The sequence below is a fragment of the Poecile atricapillus genome, chromosome 28, assembly GCF_030490865.1.
Source record: "Poecile atricapillus isolate bPoeAtr1 chromosome 28, bPoeAtr1.hap1, whole genome shotgun sequence".
In the NCBI taxonomy this organism is placed as follows: domain Eukaryota; kingdom Metazoa; phylum Chordata; class Aves; order Passeriformes; family Paridae; genus Poecile; species Poecile atricapillus.
In genome coordinates, this window is record NC_081276.1 from 3280909 (window position 1) to 3306506 (window position 25598).

A 25598-nucleotide genomic window follows, 5' to 3' on the forward strand; every position below is an offset into this window, starting at 1 on the left:
GCCTTGCCCTGCGTGCTCGAATCGAAACCACGGCCCATGGCTGAGAGTCACTCACCGGCCGGGCTGGGGGAGTCTGCGTCCCTGGCCGGGCCTGGCGCCCCCGGTTCAGAGTCTGAAAGCCGGCGGCGGCCGCTGAGCGAGCTGCGCGTGATAGACCTGCGGGCCGAGCTCAGGCACCGCAACTTGGACAGCGGCGGCAACAAGAGCGTCCTCATGGAGCGGCTGAGGAAGGTGAGGGCGGGCGGGCGCGCTGGGGCTGCCTCAGGGGTGGGTTTAGCGGCTGCGATCCCGGCTCGGCGGGCACCGCTGAGGAAAATGGCGCTAAAGAGCGCCGGGGCCCGCCGGGATCGGTGCGAGCGTTCGGTGCCCGGCGAGGCCGGGCCTGCACCGGGCCGTCCCAGGCTGGCGCCGCTGTCACGAAGTGTCACCGAGGCCCGCTCCGATTGCAGCGCTCGGAGTCTGCCGTGGCGCTCGGCCCGGGTATTTCCAGCTTCGTGCACCGCAATCTTCCTCTGTTCTCTGAGTTCCTGGGTTTACAGTTCTGTGCGCTGTCTGTCGGGCTTTTTGCTGCGTGCTGATGTTTTTCTGGCGATCTAGCTGGTGTCCTGTTCGCTGTATCCTCATCGTAACGTCTCGTGTGTTAATAGCATGCACAACTCCTTCTCTGAGCTGCTGCTTGCTGTGTCCCAGAGCCGAGGTTTTTCTCTGTCACAACAACCCGTGTGTCTGTGCACAAGTCACAAATGCTGTAGGATTGGCTTTTTTTTTGCTGACTGCTTTCCTGAAACCTTACACCAACATGTTACTGCCTTCTGCCTGCTTCTTGCTTTGGTCTGGTGGTTTTTCGTTTGTGTATCCAAGTTGCTGATTCATGGTTTGGAATTTTTCAGCCTCTGGTGTTCAGCTCTTAAACTCAATGAAAGTGTACAAATGAAATTTTTTACATCTGTTTTTACATCTGTCCTCCTCTTTTGCCCTTACTAGGCTATTGAGGAGGAAGGAGGGAATCCTGATGAAATTCCAGTGGTTTCAGAAAATATCATGAAGAAAACTCCCAAAAGAAGCAGCAAAGGTACTGGGCAGTTAAGAGAGATTTTCCACCTTATCATCCTTGAGTGTTCAAGCAACTGTACTCATGAAATTCAACCTTTGTAATCTTTTTTGTGTTACTGGTACTCTTCCCTGCATTTGTGTTCAGGGTTCTCTGCACATATATCCCCTGTTGATATAATATTAAACTTAGTAGTTATTTATTCAGAGAATTTCATGTGATTTAATAGGGCAGGAAATGTTGAAGGATCTCTTGGTTTGTTCTCAGTTCCCTGAAATTTGTATTAAGAATTACCATGTAACATTGAAACAGTGTCAGTGGTTTTAATACTTTTTTTTTTTTTTTTTTTGTGTAGAAATGCAGAGTTTCTAGCCTGGAAATTCTGGAATGTTATGCTTCACAGCTAATAACAGTTGTGATTTTCTTCCCAGAAGACAAGTTTTTAATCAGTTTCTGGAGTTAGATATGTTTTCAAGGCCTTGGTTTTTGTAGTGGTGAGACAGTCTTACATAATCCTTATTTTCATCCTTATTAGCACAATTTGATCTTATTTTGTAAGCAGATAGTGTTTAAAATTTTGCATTGGTGCTGAGAAAAATAACTAGTTTAGATAGAGTATTTTCATTACTAGATCTGGTTTGCACTAAGTGTAAATATGTGACATGAAACTTGACTATTTTGCCAGCTAATTTGTTTGATTTTTGTCATTACATCTGATTTGGAGTGACAGTGCAATTGCTTGCAGGCTAAAATGTGAAATCTTGACCAGATAGAGGGCAAATGTCACAACTCTGGGTGAAAGAGGTCTTTTTAATCATATTATTTTTAAAGTGTCAGAAAAAAACCTGATGTCCATTACAGCACTTTTAGTGTTGGGATGGACATGGATGAAATGTTCCTCTTGGCTCTAAAAGCCCTTTCACTTTCCAGTTGTAATGTGCTTGTAGTTTTTGAGGAAAATAAAGTTCATAAAAGATCAAACAGCTGCTTAGCTCTGAGTTTGAGGAGTTGCTCTTTGGTGCTGAAGCTGGTGTAGTGTTTTCAGTAATGCCAGTTGGGATAATTCACATCCAGCTGGTGGCAGAGCGCTGTAGTAAAACTCACAGGTAGAGTGGGGTTTTTTCATTATTTTGTGCTGTGTTTTGTTTGGTTGGGTTTTTTTTCTCTTCTAGTAAATGTCTGTAAAGAAATGAAAGGTTGAAGTAATAAATTGCTGCAATCTGAGCTGAGCCAAATGTTCTGGGGAGGTCACAGAGCTTGAGCTCCTGCCAGGTGTTGGACTCTGGAGTGTTTGTCACTTACTGGGGTGGTAACAAACAGTCGTGGGAAACGGGAAAAACTGAAGAGAATACCAACTCTGGTGAAAAAGTAAAGCTTGAAGGGTACAAGTGTAATTCCTGCTTTCATTCTAATGATGATAATATTGTTAGGACGTAGACCAGACGAAGAGGGAGTGGAAGATAATGGCCTGGAGGAGGATTCTGGAGATGGACAGGTACAGAGGGCTGGGTTTGGAGGGCACTGATGGCAGATGGCTCTCAAGTCACCCTGGCTGTGACATGTGCTTTTTTTCTTTTCACAGGACGATATTGAAGCAAGTTTGGATAACTTGCAGGATATTGACATGATGGATATTAGTGTGTTAGATGAAGCTGAAATAGATAATGGCAATGCAGTAGATTGTGGAGATGATTACAGTGCCCATAATATTCTTGACTCGCTGTCTGATAGTAGAGAAAATGCTGATGCAGAAGTGAAAGAACTTCCAGATCAGCCTACAGAGTATGCTGTAGGTAACTTGGAGGCATCCCCACAATTTTCAGAAATTAAAGAAGAATCAAGAGAAATACCAATAGTGATGGTATGCATCTCTAATGTGTGTGGAATCAGGGTTTTCTTTTCTAAGTTTTATTTATTTCTAAATTATATAGCAAAATGGTGGCTAAAGAGTACTTGGGAAATTTGGGACTGTACTGGTTCTTATGGTCGTTGCTTTTCTTTTTACATATTTGTGGAAATATGAGTCTTAATTTTAAAAACACTTAAATGTTGTTTGTACATATGTGATTGTATAAATAGCAGTTTGCAGAGCATTTGTAATCATGCTTTGAACTCTGCTTAATTTTATTAAGTATAATATATATGTATTATTCTTATTTTCACATCTTTATTGTAGAGAACGTGTGAGGCATACAAATAGTATAGCTTACTTTCTTCTCAACCAAACAGCACCATTCAGGGAATCAATTTCAAGGTTATTTTTCTGCTAAGATTGGGTCTTGCAGTTATTCATTTGCTGAAAGTATTTTTGTGTTGGCTTTCTGTGTTCATCTGGCTGTTGACACTGGCTAGAGGACAATCCCTTCCCCTAAAATCAAGTGTTTTATCTCCTGAAATATGCAAGAAAACATTTGAAAAAAGTTATTTCTGCTCCATCTAATGGGGGAATGTTGCTCTTTGTTGTGTGTTCACATGAGCTTCTAAAGTTGTGTGGTTCTTTTCTAAAGTTGCAGAAATAAGCTTATCCCCAGGCATATCCCTGTCTTACACAAATCAAATGGAAATACTCAGAAAAAAGGGGTGTTTTTTTGAGTGAGTAAATGTCTTGAGGCCAGGTCAGCTCCCATGATCTGCTTTCATCAGTGAAGGAAATTATTATCAAGTCCTGTAGGTTTTTTGGGTCTGTATTGTTGCTGTAAATGACAGGGATACAAATCAGAGAAATTTTAGTGTTGGAATCCCTATCCTTAAAAGATTTTTGCGAGCTGACCATCATAGTGAAGAGATAATGAGAGAGCTTATTCAGTCAGTGGGGATCAGGAAGAGTCTTGGGGATTATCACTCAGTTTTTACCATTATTGGTTGCTTTAGATACTGGATGTGTTTGCTGGATAACAGCTGTCAGTGCAAATACAAATCTTCAGTTTCTCATTCAGGTTTCACTCACAATATTCCTTTGTAGGTAACAAGATGTCTCCCATTTATTTTTTAAAGGTAGAGTTTGAAGATGTTGGGAACAGTTTAGATGCTTCTTCATCAGATTTAACCGTAATAAAGGTAAATGGTAGCCAGTTTTTCTTTACAAACAAAAAAAAGCATAAAATACACTATATAATACTGTATGTTGAAACAGTATGTGTACAGTGGGTGCATTCTTACTTTGCAAAGAATAGGAACTACTGCTTTTTAATTTATTCATGAGGACACATATTTCTTTATCAGGTCATACCTATAATATATATAATTATGACATATGTGTGATACTGAGTTTGGTGGTAGATTGAATCCCTTTTATGTGATGGAAATACCAGCTCAGTGCCTTGCATTAACTTCCATTAAAAATGTACATATCCCACGGTGAGAAGAAAGCTGCAGCTGTCTATTCCTGAAATGCTGGCCTTGTTTCCAGAGCATTCCTGGTAGGTTAAGAACACCATTTCCAGGTGAAGCTGGTGTTTCTGTTGATCTTGTTTTCAGAAAAGAGACTTCAAAAAATACAGGGTAGAGAAGGATAACAGATAACATGAAGATAAACTTTCCTCTGTGCTACTTACATGTACTGATTTATTTACCCATGTGAATGTGTACCATGTGTTCAACAGGTGGCTGTATTTCAGAGGTGTTAAAGTTTTCACAGACTTCATGAAACCTTGAGGATGTTAAAAACTCACTTTAAACCTTCTTCTGAGAAATTTATTTAAAGTTCAATGTTCTCAAAGCTGAAATAGGCTAAATTATAGTAATGCTCTCACTAAATACTCTCCTGTAATGGGTGGTTAAGAGATGTCATTCAGAATAGCATCTTCCATATGAAATAGTGATATTTCTCATTTTTAAAATCTTTTTCACTACAGGAACTTGAAGAGTTACCTTTGGAGCCAGGTACTGTTTGTTTTTGTTTGGTTTACTTTGATTTTTTTTTTTTTTTTTAATGAAAAAAAATCCTGGGCATTTTAAGAGTTTCATTCTTCATTTAGGCTTTTTGCGTCCCTGTTTGGTTTCTTTGGTTCTTTTTTTTAATGCATTACTGTAGTGTACGTTATTATGGTGGAAAATCCAGGTCATGCAGGGTCATAGAGATTGGAAACCCAGTCATATCACCAGATCTGTGAATAATCACCCTTGGAAAACGTGTTTAATGCCATGAAATGGTTCCCTAGAACTGTTACTGCAGAGCAAAGTTAAGGAACGAGCCTTAAAGATGTAAAGGTTCTGAAAACAGATCTTGTGATATCACACTGTACAGTGGTTCTGTGAATAAATATAAATACAGGAGTGTAGGCAGTGCAAAGCTCTGGTGCAGAACAGAAATTAAAGAGTGACTGGACGTCGGAAGAAGGAACATGCTGCCGTCACAGGAATTTGCTACAGATCCCACTCGCTTTCTGGACTGCAAACACATTCAGAACCATCAGAAGATGCCCAGTTCTCATGTTGGACTGTCTCTGCTAAAAGAACTTCACAGAAATTTGGAAAATTGAACTCTCAGTGCCTTGATACGTTCAGTTAAGCATCTCGGACTCTGGAAGCTAACTAGAGAAGAAACAGAGCTGAACGATTTGCTGAAGAATATGAAGGCTGAGCCCGAAGTTTTTTGTTAAATCTGTGGGGGCATTTTTCTTGCCTGTTGAGGTGCTAGGGCTGATTTGTGAGGGTGTGAGAGAGCAGTTAGCGTGGTAGGTGTAACACTGTGTACACTAGGGTTTTCCAATCTCTGTGTAGCTTAGCAGTTCTCTTGGTGTTAGTGTGGCAGCCATGCCAGTTCCACATTTGTGATTGCTGTATTTCCCTGGTGATTAAATCTTGTGCCATTCTATTCCTGTTAAATCCGTAGAAAATGAGAAAATACTCGACATTTTGGGGGAAACTTGTAAATCTGAGCTACTTAACGAAGAACCTCCCGAAGCGGAGCGGCCGCGTGCGCAGGAAGCCAGTAACGCGGGGCCAGGCAAGAGGCTGGCTGAGGAAGAGGACGCTCTCGCTGCCGCTCAGCTGGAGGAAGATGCTTTAGCTTTGGACAGCAAATCGGCCCAAGCTTTGGCAAGGAAGGAAGCAAAGCGTTTAGTGGTAGCAAAAGGGGAGACAAGTGAACAGAGCCCCGAGGAAGAGGCCCCGGACTCTGAAGGTGTAGTGGTAGAGACCCTAAGCGATCAGAGTAGCAAACGCTCCCAAGGCCTGGAAGCCTCTAGTGGGGAGACAGCGGAGAAAGGCGCAGGTGCCGAAGCCAGAGATAGCAAAGAAGATGGCAAGAGAGCAGAAGACAAAGCTAATTCAGAGGAATCTTCCCCTGCCACTAAAGAGTCCTCAGCCAGTGAGGGCGGTGATCAGAAAAAGAGGTTTGTTTTTTCTCCGTTCTAGACCAGATGCTATCTTTTATCGTTGGTCCTTAAGTGATGCGCATAAGCTGTTTCCTTCAATTGGCCTCCGAGACTGATGAAATTGTAGCCTATTCCTAAAGGTCTCTTTTATTTCTCCATGTGCAGATATTTTTATTTTTTTAAACGCAGTGGGTTTGATTTCTTTCCTTCATCAACCTTCAAAGGTTGTTTTCCCCAAATTACTCTTATTTCTGTCATCTGCAAAAGAGAATTGTCCGTTTAGGGGTACAAATCCCTATTTCCTGTCACTCTTCTAGAAATTTGCCAATAATAGTGTTTATTTTGGAACTAATTTACTGGTAGGTATCCAATTTTAGTTGTGCTGTCTAGAATTAATGTTTTTTTTGCATATGATCTCTTGAGTAATGTGGTGTTTTATCTTTAGCGCTGTTGAAGACAAAGATGCAAAGGCAATCGCAAAAGATGAGAAAGGTAAGTGTATGTTTGGGGTTTTTGGGGGTTTTTTATGTACAGAAGACCTGGAGTAAAACAGAGGACTGTTAATTCAGGGAACTCTCAATGCAGTTGTAGCACCTCCCTTCAAAATATAACTTTAAAATATAATTTCCTTGTGACTTCTGGACCATCGTTAACAATGTTGGGTTTGTTTTAAATAAGAAGTCTTTTGTGAATTAACATTTGCTACTTTGTAATTCTCCTAAAACTGATTGAAGTATAGGAAGAAAATCTGGCTACAAACACATTAAGGCTGTTCAAATGCACATGAACTGTGGATTTCAGATGTTCATTTTTGCAGTGTGGGCATTTGCAGTGTGTAGCCTGCAAATTGTTTTTAAGAATGAATGGAAGAGGTAGAATTAAAATTGCTGTGGAAGAGTTTTATGAAGGAAGAATGGGGGGGTTTTAAGACTCTTTAATTTTGCATTGCTGCATTTGTGTTTTACATGGTCTTTTATGTTTGGCTTTTTTGTACCCCAGGCCGTGTGGGGAGTGGTTCTGGCAGAAATTTGTGGGTTAGTGGCCTTTCCTCCTCTACTAGGGCTACGGACTTGAAGAATCTTTTCAGCAAGTATGGAAAGGTACGTGGTGGATATGTAAATTAACAAACCATTCTGTCAGTTTAAAAGGCTGACTGTAAATTTAGCTCTTATTTTCCCTAATGAATAACTGGGCAGGCTGAGTTCTTAACTTTGTGTTCTTTGGAAACTCTGTATCTGAAAGGAGCACAGTTCAATAAAGAAGATTTAAATGGAGGGGTGGGAGTGGAGAAGGAGTGTGCAGAGAATACCTGTGAGAATGAGGCAATTCTTGCCAGGAGAGACTGGTAGATCATCATGTAGTAGCCTAGATATGTCTTGAGTATCCAGCAATAGTTAATTCTTTTTTAAACTATTCCATTTCAAAGGGCATCCTCTGGAGAAATACAGTCTTTGAGGACAGGCTTCCACTCATTTTACAGTGCCTGCTAAGATACAGGAGTAGAAGTTGTGGAAGGGAACTCTCTGTGGGACCATCTCCCCTTCTGCCAAATACTTTTCTGAATGTAATATTAAATGTTTATGTCACTTAAGTGCCACTGCCTGTCAGAGATTGTCATCTGTGGGTACAGATGTCCTGTAAGGAAAGAGAAAGTGGTAGTAGTTTTGGTGATTCCATTTTATTTTGGTTTTTACAATCCCACTCTCCCTTCTCTGTGTATATCTGCCTTAAGCTCCTGACCTGCTCAGCAACTTTAAGATGAATTTTCTGAGCTGCATTATTGAAGATGTCCCTGTGACAGGGGATTGATTGAACTAAATGGCTTTTAAAAGTCCTTTCCCATCCAAATCTTCTAAGAAATGGTGATTAAGTTAGAATTTATTTAGTGACAGACCTGCAAACACAGAATATTTGGTTTTTCCCCCAAGGTGGTTGGTGCAAAAGTGGTGACAAATGCTCGCAGTCCTGGTGCTCGCTGCTATGGCTTTGTGACAATGTCAACATCTGAGGAGGCCACCAAGTGTATTAATCACCTCCACAGAACAGAGCTGCATGGTAAAATGATTTCTGTGGAAAAGGTAAGGAGTGATTATTTTGTGGCAGTTTAATGAAAATAAAAGCATGCAATTTTAATATCTGTCTCTGACTGTGTAATTATTTCTGCCTGAATTTCTAGGCAAAAAATGAACCAGCAGGAAAAAAGCCTTCGGACAAAAAGGAAGGTGAAACAAGGAAGGAAAAAGACAGGCACCATTCTGCAGAGTCCAAATCTGAGAAGTAAAGTGTTGTTTTGTATTTTTTGATATTTAAAAACCTCTCATTTCAATTACAGCCAGGTGACCAAGTTGAACAGCAACTGTAATAAATTGATTTAATGTTTCATCCTGCATTTGAAATAGTAATAATGCTTGGAAAGTTGTTGTTTTCCAGTAGTAAGAGCATCTTAACTGGTCCTCTGTTCAGAAATACAAAGCCTCTTCAGTGTTAGCATAAAAACTTGTTAGCCATATCAGGAGATACTGAATCAAATTATTTTTAGGTAAACCATTATTTTTACCAGTTATTTGTCATCTGATCTTACTCTGTCTTGGACTCTTCTTTTAACTGATAAATATTTCTCGGATTTAGTCTGTCTTTCTGGTAGACTGACTCTGTTGTTAGTGAGTGATACTTCCAACACTGGTTTTTCAAGTGCTTTGTTGCTTTTGAAAGAGGCATTTTGCTTTCCTGCTCTTTGTAGGTCTGTTGGTATTAAGAAGGAGGAGAAGATCGACAGAAAAGATGATGCTAAGAAATCAGAAAAAGATGAAAAAGAAGGAAAAGAAAAGGATGAACAAAAGACTTCTGATAGATCCAGGGCAAGCAAATCAGGTGATGCTGGCTGTCTTTCAGAAATGTTTTCAAGGATACTTGTATATTATTAGATGTGATTGATAATTCAGTAAAAAGAAGCTTTCTTAGTAAAACTGACACAAACCTCAGAAAACACCTTGAAAACTTTAAATGTATTTTCTAGTAATTTATAACAGAGTTTACATAATTTTTATGAAACTGTCACTGGGTTTAGACCTGACACTGTGGTTCTGTGTCCTTTTGTTTTGTTTTTTTTAAAAACTATGGCTAAGGATATATTTTGTGGACAGGAGAATTAAATTAAATTTGTGTTGTTTTAGCTGTCATCCCTGCCAGAAAATACTGCTGTAATTTTGTGATAAATTTACTGCCCACATCCTCCAGTTGGCAAATTCTTGTCAAGACCCTTAAATCATAAATAAGTTCCATATATTATTAAAAAACTTTTTACTATTTAGTGTCTTCACAGTTTTGAATCTTGGAAGAATTGTTGAATGTCTTTTGTACCACTTATTTTTGCTCTATTTTGTTTTCCAGCAAGTCGAGGAACCGAAAGGACAGTGGTAATGGATAAATCTAAAGGAGAGCCAGTTATTAGTGTGAAAACCTCTGCATCAAAAGAGAGGGTAAGGCCAACATCCAGAGAAGCTTTTGTGTAAAACTAGGTGTCAAATAGATTTATGTGCTCAGAGATGAAGGGTTTTTAGCCTTGCATATTGGTACAATTATCCTTTTATCACTTTCTGGAAAGCACATTAGGGTTTTAATGATGTGGTAGATGGAAAATGATTCTGTTTCACCTTCTTTATACTTTTTCACTGCTGACCTAGTGGAAGAAGTCGAGTTGCAATATGAAAATGGTGTTAGGATGATGTGTTTCCCTGCGCTTGGAATGTTACTGGTGTGTGTTGTTTGAAATCAGTGCAAGTCAGGTTGTGTTCTCTTAGTATTTACTTGTAATATTTAGAAGTTCTAATCAAATTCGGGGTACTTTTCCCTGGAATTCCACTGCTGTTTACCTCTGGGGAAGGTATAGTAGCCTGTTCTGTTCAGGTTGACATAGTGGAGGTATTTGCCTAGGACTTTTAGCTGGAAATGCACCGTGTTCAGCTCATGCATTGTTCTGATTCATCTCAGAGCACAAAAAGCCAGGACCGCAAATCGGAGAGCAAAGAAAAGCAGGATATTTTATCATTTGATAAAATCAAGGAGCAGCGAGAACGGGAACGGCAGAGGCAGAGGGAGAGAGAAATCAGGGAAACAGAGAGGCGACGGTGAGTTCCCAGTTCCTCCAAACTTTAAATGGCATTTTTTACTCCCTTACCTGCTTTGTGTTTTGAGCAGGCTGCAAAGCAGTGCTGTGCTGACCCTCCAACAATGATATCTCAGATTGATTTCATACTAATTACTGCTAGAACAGACATAATGCCAAGTGATGGAGGCTTTTACTGCTGAAATCAGTGTTCTCATGAGACTTCTGTAGGTGCTTTCAGGCTTTGTGTTCCACTTGACTGGATTTGAATTTCCTTCATTTTTTTTCCCAGAAGCTTGTAAATACTTTTTCTATGTCAGATTTCTGTCTTAGGACATGCTGTGCTCTCTGAAAGCTTTTTCAGACCTGACTTAAGAGTAGATACTGTGTTACTTATGCAGAATTCTCACCTTTGCTTCTGTCATTTGTATGGAGTTTTTCATTTTCCCCTAAGCTGTTCCTTAATTGGGAAGAAGGGGGAGAGCATAGAAACTTTATTTAAAAAAAAAAAGGTAAAACCAAACAAGAAACCCCACCCAAAACAAAGAAGCAGTAAAGCTTGGGCTGAAGATTCTCAATTAAAAACCAAGTATCTCTTTTAAATTAGAGAGAGAGAGAGAAGAGACCGGGAGCAGCGCCTGGCAGCCATTCATGAGCGGGATGAGAGACAGAGGCTCCAGAGGGAGCGGGAACGGCTGGAATTCCAAAGGCAGCGCCTGGACAGAGAACGCTTGGAGAGGGAGAGGTTGGAGAGGGAAAGGATGCACATAGAGCAGGAAAGGAGACGGGAACAGGAGCGAATCCAGAGGGAGAGGGAAGAGCTGCGACGCCAGCAGGAGCAGCTGCGCTACGAGCAGGAGCGGAGATCTGCCATGAGGAGACCTTATGATCCTGACAGCAGGTGAGGAGCAGGGCAGTGGAGCTCCAAACTCCTCTGGGAGCCTGTGAAAACGGGGAGCACCCTGGATAAGGCAGTTGTGGGAGCTCACAGCTGGAAGACTCTTTACGTGCTGCTTCTAACACTAATAGCAATTTGAAGAAGAGCAAATGTTATGCTTGTACACTTGCACTGTTCTGCTCTACTCTTACTTTCCAAAGAGGGATGTCCAAGAGTAGAAACTCAGTGTATCAACTCTTAAGGACTAGTGGGAAAGATACTCATTCTCTTTTCATGTCAGCACGTGCTGAAATTAAGCTGGTTTTGGTAAACCAAATTTTCTCTGAAGCCAAAACACAACTCCTGCTTAACACACGTAGATTTTTAATGACTGGGTTGAATGAGGTTTGAGAGAGCAGGGAAGGGGAGATGGTTCTGGGATGGCTGCTGATGTGCCCCCGTGTGCAGGCGAGATGATCCGTACTGGCCCGAGGCGAAGCGGCTGGCGCTGGAGGATCGCTACCACTCGGACTTTGGGCGGCAGGATCGCTTCCACGACTTCGACCACAGGGACCGCGGCCGCTACCAGGATCACTGCTTGGACAGGTTGGCAGGGCACTGGCTCTTCTTCTTCCTATGCCTTCAGGGAAATTTGGTGGTTTTTTGTGGCTTGAATGGTGTCAGCAGAGTAAAAGACTCTGCTGCATTTCTCATATCTAATTTCACACGTGCTTGCGATCCTTTTTTTTCCGTGGGTTAGGGACATACCAGAAAGAGGCTGCATAAAGATTATAAGCAAAGTCCTAGTGTAGTCTGCCATGATGCTGATGGAGATAGGACAACTTCTCTCAAGTTTCTCTCTGCTTTATGAAGCCCTCAAGATTTAGCCATTTCCTTTTGCTTTAAAACTTTCCCTATTTTCATCTTTGCAGCCTGGCTAATGCAGGTTTTTAATGCCACAGAATGGAAAAATATTTTCTGCATGGTACCATTGAGACTTCCATTTGCTCTCAAAGGATCTCTGGTGAAAACTGTACTCTTTGTTTTTGCTTGTAACTCATTTCTGACAGTGGTAGGTTCGCCCAGTATTCTCCCTTGGTACCACTGAGTACCTGGCCATCCTCAGTGGTGCCTTTTTTACCCACACTGTTACTTTGATCTCTTTTTATGCTATGAAACAAGAACTCTTTTGAGTTATCCTGCCACTGAACATTAGCGTCCAGATTTACAGCCTAACAAAGGTTAACTTTTCATGTGTTACTTCATGCAGATGGTGGAATTATCATTACTGTGTTGATTCAACTGAAACTTTTCTTTTTTGTTCCAGGAGAGACTGTACAAGGGGAATTCCAGATCGAGACGGGCAGGTGCGTTACAACCAAATTACTGCTTTAGTTAGAAACCAGAACAAGCTGACCCTAAAGCAGAAAGGGCACTCTGCACACAGCACAAACACAATCATTTCAGCTGAGATGTTTAAGCAAAGCTAATTTTGTGTGCTAATGAGCATAGAATGAGTTATTAGGTTACCTGCTTGCTGGGCTGGTAGCCTCAGATACAGGCAAGGGGAAACCTCTGAGTGATGGGAGCATTTTTTTAGGCTGGTATGTGGCAGTAAAAGCTTTTGCTTGACCATCTTAGGTGTTAGGAGGGAGCTGCTGTGCTGACTAAGCTGGCAAAGGATGTCTTCTGTCACATCTAAATAAAACAACTGGTGCCATAATGAAACAAGACTGTAAAAGGACAGGTGTGAAAATCAATGCCACAACAGGGTTCAAAACCTTTCATTTCTGCAGAGAGGTAGAAAGTAGGCAGATGTTCTATGTAAAAATTAAAAATCTGAAGCCAAGAATGTAAACCTTAAAAAACCTTACCAAACAAAAAAGATCTCTGCCACCAGAGAACAGCATGGAATCAATGTCAATAAACAAAATAAATGCCTGGAGTGAACCATGCCCAACAATGGAACCTGTAAAAAATGAGACAGCTACATTTTTTTTTTCTGACAGCTCATAGAAAGACAACATCCAAAAAGCCAAATTTTTTTCAATCTTAGAAGAAAACTTGTGTTGGTTTTTAACATAACTGTGTCCTGTTTGCCTTTCAGCACTACCCAGATGATCGGCACGGGGGGCCTGACCGTCACTCCCGGGACTCCTGGGGTGGCTACAGCTCTGACAGAAGGATGAGTGAGGGAAGAGGGATCCCCCCACAAACCCGGTTAGTGCCTGGCAAATCAGGGAAGTGATTGGGGGCTCTTCACATTTCCTCAGTGAACCTTTGAAGGGTGACAGCAGAAGCAGCTTGACAAGTGTGAATCCTCTCTCCAGATCTTTGAGCGTATGGAGGAGCAGGAATTGCCACGTGTAGCTCCCACATGCCTGGGGAGAGTGAAGCTCTGTAGTGAGGAAAGAGCTGCTCAGTTAGCTCAGCTCTTGACTGTGGTTCTCCTGTAATAACTTTCATTTCTACAGATGAGATTTAGAGATGCCCCAGTAAGGCCTATGCAAGTCTCATTCATGGCCAGTGGTCAGGTTTTAAAGGAAATTGAGTGAGAAGTGTCTGCAGTGGAGGGGGTAGAGGACTGGGACTCACCTGGAATCGTGGTTTCCCTTTAAACCAGTTAATCAAGCTGGGCATATTCCAGCTGCATAATTTTCAGACAGAGGAGTGGCAGCCAACGAATTGATCCATGCCCAAGTATTTCAATATCCTTGATGTCTCTGGATCAAAAAAGACAAGATTTGTTGTGTGAAGGATGCTGTTCAGCAAGTGTCTCTCATTGTTTCTCTTTGACCAGTTCTGATTGCAGTGATTGGGTGGCTACAGCTACAGCTTGATTAACCATTTAACACACTTTGGCATGGGGTATGGTGTTTGGCTTTACCCTGTGCTGCTCAGTGGGTAGGGGACATACCTAGAAGATGTTCTTTTATTTTTTTAAGAGATGGACGTGACTGGGGAGATCATGGTCGAAAGTTAGAGGGGCATCAAGATCGTACATGGCAGGGAAATGTGGATGGAGGAGTGATGGGACGGGATCATGAGAGATGGCAAGGTACACTTGCTGCTTACCAGTGTGATCGTGGTTTTTTTCTGTGAATTACTGCTGCTGAACCTTCTAGTGGTAGTTAAATTACTGAGAAAGCAAATGAAATTCTGGGAACAAGGTGACATTTTTATTAAGGAAACACAAAAGCCTGTATTTTTCTTTTTTTTTCTTTTTTTTTCTTTTCTTTTTTTGTCTTTTTTTTTTCTTTTTTTTTGTCTTTTTTCCCTTTTTTTCTCTTTTTGAATTAGGTGGTGATAGAAGCATGCCTGGTCAATCAGGACCAGGCCATGGGATGACTCGAGGAGGAACGTCAGGGTAAGAAGCTCTGCCAGAATACTTGCAATATTTTTATCTAATAGTTTGATCCATATAAAGGAAAAAAAAATCCAAAACATACCTTCAACTTCTACTGGATTGGAACGGGGTGGGGTGGAAAAAAGCCCAGCAAAATTAAAGAAGCATCTCTCAGAGCATGAAGTTGCCTGGGCCAACGTGTGTGGCGTTGTTTGCAGGCGTGGAGGCTTCACTGCAGCCGGGAGCCAGGGCCAGGTGCTGCAGGGCAGTGGGATCCCAGGTGTGTTTGCAGGCCCAGAGAGGACAACCAGACTGAGTGAGCCCCGCTTCAGCCGCCGCTACTGACGGCGCTCGCTGTACATTGATGTATTTTGGTTTTGTTTTTTTTTTTTTAATTGCCACGTGACAGTGGTCGTGAGTTTTATTAACCAGGGTCACCTTGAGTTTGTGATTTAAAAAAAAAAAAAAAATATTAGCAAGACTGCTGCTGCACTGTAGCCAAATACTGTGTCAACTTGGTTTGGGGTTTGTTGGTTTTGGTTTGGTTTTTTTTTTTGTTTGTTTGTTTGTAATGAACATGGTGTTGGTCAAGCATCACTTTTAAGTTTCTGCAAGTGAAACATTCCATTTTTAAAAATAATAAAATCGGTTTATGGCTACTGTTTTTATTTTGTTGCTGGAGTCTTTGGCAACCTCATGAGAGGTGTAAAAGTCATTAAAGAGAAAATCTGCTTTTAGCACTGTGAGATTTGAAGAGAAGTGACACCTTTGTGACAGTGTGGATGTGGAGAGGCCTGTCAGACTCTGCCTGTCCTTAATGATTTCCTTTGTGCCATTAAGTTTGAGTATTCTTTCTACATTTCCATTTTAGTTTTGTGTCATTACGGGAGTAGAAGGAGGAGGAAGAAAAAGGAGGAGGAAGAAGGAAATCCTGGGAGAAAGGGGGAAGGAGAGAGAGGAGAAAGAAGAAGGAAGGAGGCTTGAAAAGTAGGAACTAGTTCAGTCTAGGCATCGGTGCTCACCTTGTTCACCTCCCTCTGATGCTGATAGCTTTCTCTGCTCATTGCTTTGCATCTTCCACATAAAAACCTAAAAGCCAAACATGAAAATACTCTCAGGGTCAGAAGTTACATCTTCTCCCCCCTCAGCAGCACCACAAACAGCTGGGGGCCACAGGTGGGGCAGAGAGGGGATGCTGAGGAGAGGAGGATGCAGGAGAGCCCAAGAACAGGTGTCCCCTGGGGCGGTGCTCACATGTTTGGGGTGTTATAACAGTCATAAAATTTCAATTCCTCCCTCTCTTCCCTCTGTCCTATTTTTATTTCTTCCATCCACCTCTGGCTTCCCATCCCTATGTTTTAATTCCTCCCTTTAAAACTTCTTATTCTTACACATACTGAAAAATAATATCAATTTACATAATTACTGAGGGTTATTTCCAAATAAACCTCTTCATCTACTGTATTACGTACAGAATGTTGGAAGGTAAGGAATTCTGAGTACTGAAATGTACAGCTCTTAAACATACAAATATAACTTCTGTAGCTACATAAAAATTAAATGTAAAGGCCTTGAAAATGTAAGAAAATAGGTTCTGTAAGGAGGAAATAGAGGTTTCTGTATTTATGTTTTCCTGTCTCAGATTTTGGATGGGTGAGGAACTGCAGGTTCTGAGGGCTCACTGGTGCCGCCACCTGGGTCAGGGTGGTACTGCAGGGCAGGAGCAGGCACGGTGACATCAGGGACTCACTGGTGTCCCCAACCCAGTGACATCAGGGACTCACTGGTGTCCCCAGCACGGTGACATCAGGGACTCACTGGTGTCCCCAGCAGTGACATCAGGGACTCACTGGTGTCCCCAGCACAGGAACATCGGGACTCACCGGTGTCCCCAGCACAGTGACATCAGGGACTCACTGGTGTCCCCAGCACGGTGACACCGGGGCTCACTGGTGTCCCCAGCACGGTGACATCAGGGACTCACTGGTGTCCCCAGCACAGTGACATCAGGGACTCACTGGTGTCCCCAGCACGGTGACATCAGGGACTCACCGGTGTCCCCAGCCCAGTGACATCAGGGACTCACTGGTGTCCCCAGCACGGTGACATCAGGGACTCACCGGTGTCCCCAACCCAGTGACATCAGGGACTCACTGGTGTCCCCAGCACGGTGACATCAGGGACTCACTGGTGTCCCTAGCACGGTGACATCAGGGACTCACTGGTGTCCCCAGCACAGTGACATCAAGGACTCACTGGTGTCCCCAGCCCAGTGACATCAGGGACTCACTGGTGTCCCCAGCAAGGTGACATCAGGGACTCACTGGTGTCCCCAGCACGGTGACATCAGGGACTCACTGGTGTCCCCAGCCCAGTGACATCAGGGACTCACTGGTGTCCCCAGCACGGTGACACCGGGACTCACTGGTGTCCCCAGCCCAGGGACACCGGGACTCACTGGTGTCCCCAGCCCAGTGACATCAGGGACTCACTGGTGTCCCCAGCACAGGAACATTGGGACTCACCGGTGTCCCCAGCACGGTGACACCGGGACTCACTGGTGTCCCCAGCACAGGAACATCAGGACTCACTGGTGTCCCCAGCACGGTGACATCAGGGACTCACTGGTGTCCCCAGCACAGGAACATTGGGACTCACCGGTGTCCCCAGCCCAGTGACATCAGGGACTCACTGGTGTCCCCAGCCCAGTGACATCAGGGACTCACTGGTGTCCCCAGCACAGTGACATCAGGGACTCACTGGTGTCCCCAGCACGGTGACATCAGGGACTCACTGGTGTCCCCAGCACAGTGACACTGGGGCTCACTGGTGTCCCCAGCAAGGTGACATCAGGGACTCACTGGTGTCCCCAGCCCAGCCCAGGTTTATCCACAAAATGCCCCAAAACCCATCTCAACTCCTGGCACAAGGCTGGAAGGAGTCCCAGGAGCTGGAAGTCACCAGAGTGGTGATTCCATAAGGGATCCCAGCAGGATCCACAGGGACCCGAGTGACATCCAGAACTTCACTGAACAACAGCTGAACAGGAAAACAACACAGAAAAAGTTTGTTTGCTGAAGGGCAGGATTCCACACAGGAAGGAGTGTGGGGTTGGTTTGGGTTTTTTGGGAAACTCACCCATTTTCCCATCAGCTTATAGAAATCCAACATGAAAATAAGCTGGGTGCCCCTTGGGTACTCACATGAGAATTCATCACCTGTCACTTCAGGGTTAACAAATTGTTTCACTGCCCCAGAACATCACCACAAAGAGATTTCAGAATTATTTTTAACAGCTCACAGCACAACCCAGAAATTTAAGCCTTGGAAAAACAAAACTTTCCCTTTATTTATATTGCACCTGTTTCACAAAGAGCTACATGGCAGAAGTTCCTTCTGCTGCAAAATGCTGCATCAGAAAAAAATGGGTTTGAACACAGATTAGAATGGAACACTGAGCTTTGGAAATAATCATGAGTTGACCCCAAAATACCAGCACTATTTTTACAAATCACTGTGCACTTACAAAGCCTAAGTCTTGCCTCAATTTTATTTAGCATTCAGTTATTTAAAAACCACAAACATTTTACCAGATGATAAAGACACTCTTACCACCTCTGGGTACTAAAATGGAACCTGCAGGGGGAATATTTTTAAGCTGTCTTGGAAAGGCACCAAATACTCCTTGGAACTACCAACAGAACACCCACGTGGAGTGGGGAGAGACTGGTTTTTTTATTTCCACAACTACCCAGGACTCCTTGGGGAAGAATTTTTTCAATGTTGTGATGTATTTATGTGTAAAAATGCGTAGTGGAAATCAAAACACCTCAAGGGAGTCCGGTGCCTGTGCTCTAACCCTGGTTACAGCATTCCTGTGAGGCATCACCCACAGCAAAACATCCACCCAGCTCCTCACCAGTGGCCTTCATGACACTCCCAAAGCTTCCTGTGAGGAATAAACCCAAACCAGCCCCCTTGGCTTTGATTTAATAACAGGTTCATGGTACACAATTGTGTTGATTTTGGCCTCTTTATTCCAGTGTTTCTGTACTTTCTACAGACCTGTGCACAAACACGCTGCTCATTTACAAACCGGCTCAAAACAAACATCTCACTTGGCCAAACAAAAACCTTGCAGAGGTCCAAGATTAAAATGTTCATTACAGCAGTGTCAGGAAGTTCCTTTCCTCCCTGAATGTGGGCAATATTGCTTAAGGACTGGGATTTGGGATCCAGCAAAACCACCCCGTGTAAGCGACTCACCGACGGTTCTAATTCCACCTTGCACCACACCCTGCTGCCCACAGAGCTGGGCTGGAGGAGCAGGAGCTCTCCAGGGAAGAGAATCATTCTCTGGGCCCTAAATTATCCCCATTATCCCCATGGGATAACCTCATTTTGGGCCAGTCCCTACAAGCACAGGAGTTTTGTTTCAGAGACAAGAGTGAGGCCACAGGCCCAGACTGGAATTTGGGGCAGTTCTGAACAGGAAACCCTCAGCTGATGCCAAGACTACAGAGAAAGCTGAGCTTAAAAAGCTTAAAAGCTGCTGTGGTAAATGTGCAGGGCAAGGCTTACTCTGAACACATGTGCCAGAAAAGGTTTAGTTATGTTCTTTAAAAGGAAACAAATCTGAACATATTTAATAAAGCCTCTGCTCTGGTTTTTATTTACTCCACGTAGCAGCTGAGGTTGTAGGAACATGTCACAGCAGCAGACACAGCAGAGGATGTGGACAGATAACTCAGAGTATGCCTGGACATCTCTGGGGCTCCCACTGCCACTTTTTTCTGGTATTTTATCCCCTGTGATGTAGAGAAGAATAATCTCCATTTTCTAAAAGGGAAACTGAGGCACAAAGATCACAATTCAGCATTTGCAGGAATTTAACAGGTCACAGCTGCTCCCTTTGAAAGCAGTGGAGAACTTCAGCCCCTCTTGAAAATCTCAGCCTGAACCTCTCACCCTCAAATCAGTCTCTTGCAAAGTCAGCACCTAATCTAAATCCAGAGTCCACCAAATCCTTGTTACTTGCAGGTAAAAGCATTGAAATGTTGGGCTGTGAGCCCTAGAAATACACATTTGGCACTTTCTCTGTATTAAAAAGAAATAATTATACATACATTAATACTGGAACAGACAAAAGAAATTTCATCTGAAGGAAAGATTTCCTCATGACCTTGTTCACCCAGGTTAGGGACACATTTATTTAGATTTTCTACCAAAAGCCCAAGTTCTCAGCTGGCATGAACAGACTGAACTCCAGTGAAGGAAGTTCTGCTCACACACAGCAGCAGCATTTTTAACTCATCTCTGAAGTTTCAGAAGGACCATTTCCTCTTTTGGACTCTCTGGTGGAAGGCTGTTCATGTAACTACCACCCCAGCAGCCAAAAGAATAAGATCAGCTTGATTTTGCACTTAAAAATAAATCCTTTATTATCCAGAAAGGAGCCAAATCATCATTTCATATCATGGAAATGGTCATTTGTAAAGCAATAAATAAGAGGAGTGTTCTGTGCCACACCCTGAATGTTGTCACTGGTGTCTGGTACCTCTCTGGTTAAAGCATAAAACTTATGCTATCAAAGTCTCACTGTACAACAGTCTGGGAAAGAAAGAAGGCCCCTAAAATCTTTTGATAAAGCAATGACAGAAAAATCTGATTCAGTGAAACCCAAGTTCCAAGTTGGGTTTCACTTCATTCCAAGGAATTTCATTCAAAGGAATGAAAGCCAAGTTTCATCCCTTCCATGCACAAATGCAGTACCTGACACACACAATCACCTTGTCTAGAATTTATACTGAATCAGTTCTTAACCATAAATTATCTACTTAACTGCTGATTCAAACAATTTTTCTTTAATTTCCTATTCGAGCCAGGGGAGTTGCAGGAACAGCACAGGATACAAAATTTAACTTCTTCCAGCAGGAGGTGGAAGTCAGGCTAAATCCACACAGCTACTCCAACAGCAATAATTATGAAATTTTAAAAACCCAAACAATTAGGGGCTAAAAAGATTTAGGATACAATAATGATGATTGTTCAAATCAATGCATTCAAAATATATGAATCATATAAGAGAGCATAACTTATGCATAAAACTGAGAACAAAACACCTTTCACCTTTCAATTTCTAAAGCAACAAAACAGTTTTGAAAGAACAGGTGTGAATCAAGTAAAAAAATAAAATCATATTATTCCAAACACTTTTATTTGTGAAGGAGTTTCCTGCATGGCCAAGGGATAGCAATGTCTGGAGTTACAGGACTACATGATTCAGAAAACAATGATGATTTTAAGTTGGGCTTGGTTGTTCTCTGCCATGAGCAGTGATTTGGAGAAGTGTGTTTTTCCGTGCCTGAAGCAGTTCTGGGAGAGATCAATCCTTCCACTGCCTGCTCCTCCAGAAACACTTCTGGTTTGTCATCCAAGACTGCAGGAAGAGGCACCAGAGCTGTGAATATCCACAAGAAGTTCCACAGATGCTGGAGATGAACTCGAGTTTACCTGCCTGCAGCGGATCCTCCTCAGACAAACCCTGATAAGCACAAGTACCCCTTGCTTTCACTTCTTTCTGAAAGCTTGGTTAAAAGTATCATTGAACCATTATTAGGGAACAAGTTAAAGGTGACATTACCAGCATGGAAACAAGATACTGGCCAGAATTCAGCTGCCAAGAGAACAACCAGCTGGCAGACTCTGAAAGGAGCAGTGACAGATGTTCCACTCGGCAGTGACACGTGCACCTCACCAGAATCTGCTCTGTGGGTTTGGTTCCAGTGTCAAAGTCTGGCTGTTCCAGGTTTAAAGCTCTGCCCAGCAGCAGCTGCAGGTCCTGCACCACTCCCCTCCACAAGCACCCGCCCTGCTGCCAAACCTGCACAGTTCAATGGCTTTGTGACATTCATGGATGTACTAGAAGTTTTCTGATAATGCTGGGGACACTTTGATATCACAGTCTGTACCTGTCTGCCAGGATCCTAAATATCAAAACGATTCAGGTTGTAGGATGTTGGATAGTTCTGCCTGTTGTACTGGAAGTGGTCTGTGAGGATATTGCTGCGGCCGTACTGAAAGTCTCCGTGCTGGGCAAAGGCTGTGAGTCCATTTTGGGACTTTTCTGGGGGGTTTCGGTGCCGTTCCAAGTTCACCAGGTCTCCGGTGGTGACTGGGAGCAGCTGCTGCTTCTTTGCCTCTTGGTTTGCGTCGTATTTTGTCTGGGAAATGAAGAAAGAAAGTTTTTCACAGAATCATTTAGGCTGGGAAAATCTGAGATTGTCAAGTCCAACCTGTGCCCCATCCCCACCTTGTCAGCCAGCCCAGAGTGCCACATCCAAGCCTTCCTTGGACACCTCCAGGGATGGGGACTCCAAACCTCCCTGGGCAGCCCCTGCCAAGGCCTGACCACCCTTCAGTGAAAGTAGATTTTCTTACACATCACCTAAGATATCACCTAGACATATTCACATACCCAGAAAAAAGCAGAGAGTTCTACAGTCACATCACTTTTTGTTAGAATCTAAAAATTCTAACAAAAATTCTAACTCCTTCTAACAAAAACCTCACTCCTCTCACATGCCAAACAAACAAGCTGATCTTTTGCTCAAGAGATTTTGAGTTCCTTCCCTATCTTCCCTTTTCAAGAAACATTTAATTTTGTGAGAAGCCCAGCAGCTGGTGTGACCCAAGTCCTTCACTTGGGCCATGCTCATCCCTCCTCTGCAACAGAGCCTCGTGCCCTCTGTGTTGTCTATTTTTGCTCAAGTAGCTCTTAACTTGTACAGAATAGAATTGAAAGCCACTGGAGTGCTTCAGCTGTGTTTCCTGGATGAATGAACAAAGAACTGCCGTACCTTGTTGTACAGGAAGACCCCGAGGATGGCTGTCATCATGCCCAGGACGTTGGTGCTGGTGACGGGGTTGCGCAGCATGATCAGGGACACGGTGATCACCATGATTCTCTTGGTGGCGTTGGCCACGGAGTAACTGAGGGGGCTGATCAGGTTAAGGATACTGAAGGCAATGACATTCTGGGCAAAATTACAGAATCCACTGATTATAAGCAGCATCAAGGTCCAGGACCAATGAGACATCGAGCTCTGTGGCAAAGCAAACAGCAGGAGAAAGAAATTATCTCGGGTTTCAGGTAACAACACAAACACAGCCTGAGGCACTTACCTGCCATTGGAGGAGAAATGTCTGCACTGAGATCTAAAGGGGCCCCCAAGTTGCTTTATGCAACTCTGAACTCAGAGAAACCAGAGGACATTCTCCACACACTCTGGGAGAGTTTGTTTCTGTCTCCAGCTCCAAACTCCTTTTTATGCTGTCCCAGAAACTGCCTCTCCTAACCCTGACGGGAATTCTCACAATAAACACTTTGTTAACTATGTTAACTCACGTGAAACAATTTGCAGGTGTTTCACAACACCAGAACTGCACTGCAACACTTCCCTGCACTTTTCTGCTTGGGTGCTGGAGTTTGTTTGTTGGGTGTTTTGCTCTTTTCTTTCATAACAGCAAACAGTTCTCCAAACACAGCACTTACCAAGTCATTCTCTACCAAGAAGGAAGAAAGATCCACCAGAACCCACGTGGGGATCATGAAGAACACAGCGTGGCACCCGAGGATGTTCAGCAACCGAAGATGATGAATTCGGGAATCTCTCAACACCTGACAAGAGCCATTATTGAACAGCAGTCAGGAATCAGAAACTGCTTTAGGGGACAGGTAAGTTAGGAAAATTAAAGGTAAATACTCTTGTAGTAAGAAAAACTGATGTCTCTTTGAAAAACAATGGTTTTTTGAGTGGTGGCTCTTAGTATCAACAAGATATTAATATTAAAATTAATAATTAAATTAAAATTTATTTAATATTAAATGCTCTACAAATCAGAAACCATTCTGTAACTAAATAGAGCCAAACTAGACACTTCAATTTTGTTTCTGTGGTTTCAAGGAGTGCCCAGTCTTGACAGTGACTTGTTCAGCACAGAGGAATGATTTGATATAACAAGATACATTAAAAGCTTTCAGTGAACTGCTGAATTTAAGCACTATTGAACTGCCATCAGAAAAAAAAAAAATCCACGTTGAGGAGTAAGGGAAGGGCTCAGGATAAACTCAGTGTAACAGCTTCAACAGGTAGGAAGAGCTGCAGGGAACACACACACAAAATAACAACCATCCCTCTGGGCTCTGACTGCAAAGCCAGCTAGAGAAAATACCCTGATGTGAGATTACACCCTGTCCTGCTGAAGGGTGACACCAGAGACCAGTGCTGTGAGCAGAGCTGGTACCTTCTTGGAGAAGATGTTCTGAAGTGAAAAGCACAGAGTAGCAGCAAGTGCACTGATGAGTCCCCACATGTCAAAGGACAGCTCTGTGACCGTGGCCAGCAGGACTCCAGTGATGATGGGGATCAGAGACAGGTACACCTGGAGCAGGGACAGAGGGGTAAATTGCATCTGCTAAGAATTTTCAACTAAGGTTATATATCCTGCTGATTTAGAGATCAACCATTCTACTGCTGTAGTTCAAGGAAATTTAAGTCACTGCAGTAGACACTGACAACTCCAGTGCATCAGACAGCATCACCCATTGTTTAGATGTGTTTTACACTCACAATACAAGGAAAAGATATTGTTAAAATCTGCATAATCTAATTGCAGTCACAAAATCCACCCAAAGCCTGAGCTCTGCTGTCCCCAGCCAGCACAGCACCCCCCAAGCACTGCTAAGAAAAGAAACCTCAGCAAACCTGTCCGCACCTTCGTCGTCTGCTTTTCCTTCATGATGATCCGTGACAGCAGAACCACCCAGATCGGCATCGTGGCTTTCACTGGGGACGGGAAGAAAACATCAGTGGGGACCTGAGGCTTGGAGCAACTCCACCAACCACCATGAATAAAGGAATGGAGCAGGGGCTCAGCCAGACCCAGCACATCCCAGGATGGGTCCTCCCTCCCTGTCACCGTCCTGGACATTTGTACAGACTGAACCTTGGTGCTCTGGGACACCGTGCTGCTGGTGCCAGCACACACCGGGGACAGGGACACCGCTCTGGGCACCTGTAGGAGCACACGGCGGGTACTGGGACACCGCACCAGGTGCCCATACGAGCACACACCAGGTTTCGGGTCACCTCCACTGGGCACGAATCCGAGCTGGCCCCCAGGACACCCCCCCCGGGCACCCCTCGGCCCTCACCTGTGTGCGCGTAGGACACGGGGACCCTCCAGAGCGAGACGTGCGCGGACACGGAGGCGAAGTACTTGCCGAAGGCCAGCGGGAGGATGTAGCGGGGGTAGGCGCGGGGCGGCAGCTGCGCGGGGCCGGCGGGCGGGACGCGCCAGGCGCGGAGCAGCGGCGGCAGGAGCCCGCACAGCCCCAGGATGTGGAAGAGCGAGACGGTGACGGGCCTCGGGAAGCCGCCGAGCAGCAGCTTGTTGACCACGTTGCCGCCGGCGCTGAGCCCGTACCAGGCGAGGCACAGCGCCGACACCCGCGCCCCCTCCCGCAGCGCCGGCCCGCGCCCGCCCCGCGCCGCCCCCGCCCCGGCCCCGGCCCCGGGCCCGGCCCCGCCCGGAGCCGCCAGCGGCGCCGCCATCGCTCCGCAGCCGCCGCCGAACGTCAGCGCGGCCCCGCCGCTTCCTGGGCCGGGCCGGGCCGGGCCCCGGCGGGGTCGGAGCGTCACTTCCTCCGCTGGGCCCGGCCCCGCCGTGAACCCGCACCCCCAGCGCCCGCCCCGCTCCGCTCCACGGAGCCCCAGCGGCTCCCGGCACGGTCGGGGGAGCAGAGCCGCCCCCGGGGCTCGGCACGGCAGGGACGCGGCGAAGGTCGCGGGCTCGGAGGCTCCGAGGTCGCTGCCGAGCTTTAAAACTAAGGCGAGGAA

At 44.3% G+C, this 25598-nt stretch overlaps 2 protein-coding genes across 4 annotated transcripts; one reads left to right on the forward strand and one right to left on the reverse strand.

The window, feature by feature from the left end:
- Nucleotides 1-22: 22 nt before the first annotated feature.
- SAFB (scaffold attachment factor B) lies at nt 23-15361 on the forward strand. 3 transcript variants are annotated; one of them, XM_058858578.1, is made up of 21 exons: nt 23-231; nt 985-1072; nt 2482-2546; nt 2634-2912; nt 4046-4108; nt 4906-4933; nt 5886-6387; nt 6815-6861; nt 7369-7469; nt 8298-8447; nt 8546-8646; nt 9110-9240; nt 9760-9848; nt 10360-10496; nt 11082-11375; nt 11820-11957; nt 12679-12718; nt 13459-13571; nt 14297-14409; nt 14652-14718; nt 14916-15361. In XM_058858578.1, the coding sequence occupies exons 1-21, from the start codon at nt 37-39 to the stop codon at nt 15040-15042; spliced, it is 2868 nt and encodes a 955-aa protein (XP_058714561.1). In that variant the 5' UTR covers nt 23-36; the 3' UTR covers nt 15043-15361. The 3 variants fall into 3 exon arrangements, 2 of the variants coding, with proteins under 2 accessions (XP_058714561.1, XP_058714562.1); XM_058858579.1 differs by lacking the exon at nt 23-231 and adding an exon at nt 243-480; XR_009279702.1 differs by lacking the exon at nt 14297-14409 and having other exon boundaries at nt 14916-14997.
- Nucleotides 15362-20112: 4751 nt separating this feature from the next.
- Nucleotides 20113-25337, reverse strand: SLC35E1 (solute carrier family 35 member E1). Its single transcript, XM_058858673.1, has 6 exons — nt 24914-25337; nt 24475-24545; nt 24004-24141; nt 23252-23377; nt 22557-22802; nt 20113-21920 (listed from the first exon to the last, which is right to left on the reverse strand). The coding sequence occupies exons 1-6, from the start codon at nt 25311-25313 to the stop codon at nt 21684-21686; spliced, it is 1218 nt and encodes a 405-aa protein (XP_058714656.1). The 5' UTR covers nt 25314-25337; the 3' UTR covers nt 20113-21683.
- Nucleotides 25338-25598: the final 261 nt, after the last annotated feature.

Excerpts from the sequence above, each read along its gene's own strand:
- SAFB (XM_058858578.1), top strand. The coding sequence starts at position 37 with ATGGCTGAGAGTCACTCACCGGCCGGGCTGGGGGAGTCTGCGTCCCTG. Across the intron at positions 12,719-13,458 it reads TTCCAGATCGAGACGGGCAG|CACTACCCAGATGATCGGCA; the intron begins GTGCGTTACAAC and ends TTTGCCTTTCAG. Across the intron at positions 14,719-14,915 it reads ACTCGAGGAGGAACGTCAGG|GCGTGGAGGCTTCACTGCAG; the intron begins GTAAGAAGCTCT and ends CGTTGTTTGCAG.
- SLC35E1 (XM_058858673.1), bottom strand. The coding sequence starts at position 25,313 with ATGGCGGCGCCGCTGGCGGCTCCGGGCGGGGCCGGGCCCGGGGCCGGG. Across the intron at positions 24,546-24,913 it reads CGTGTCCTACGCGCACACAG|TGAAAGCCACGATGCCGATC; the intron begins GTGAGGGCCGAG and ends TCCCGTCCCCAG. Across the intron at positions 22,803-23,251 it reads TCTTGGTAGAGAATGACTTG|AGCTCGATGTCTCATTGGTC; the intron begins GTAAGTGCTGTG and ends GCTTTGCCACAG.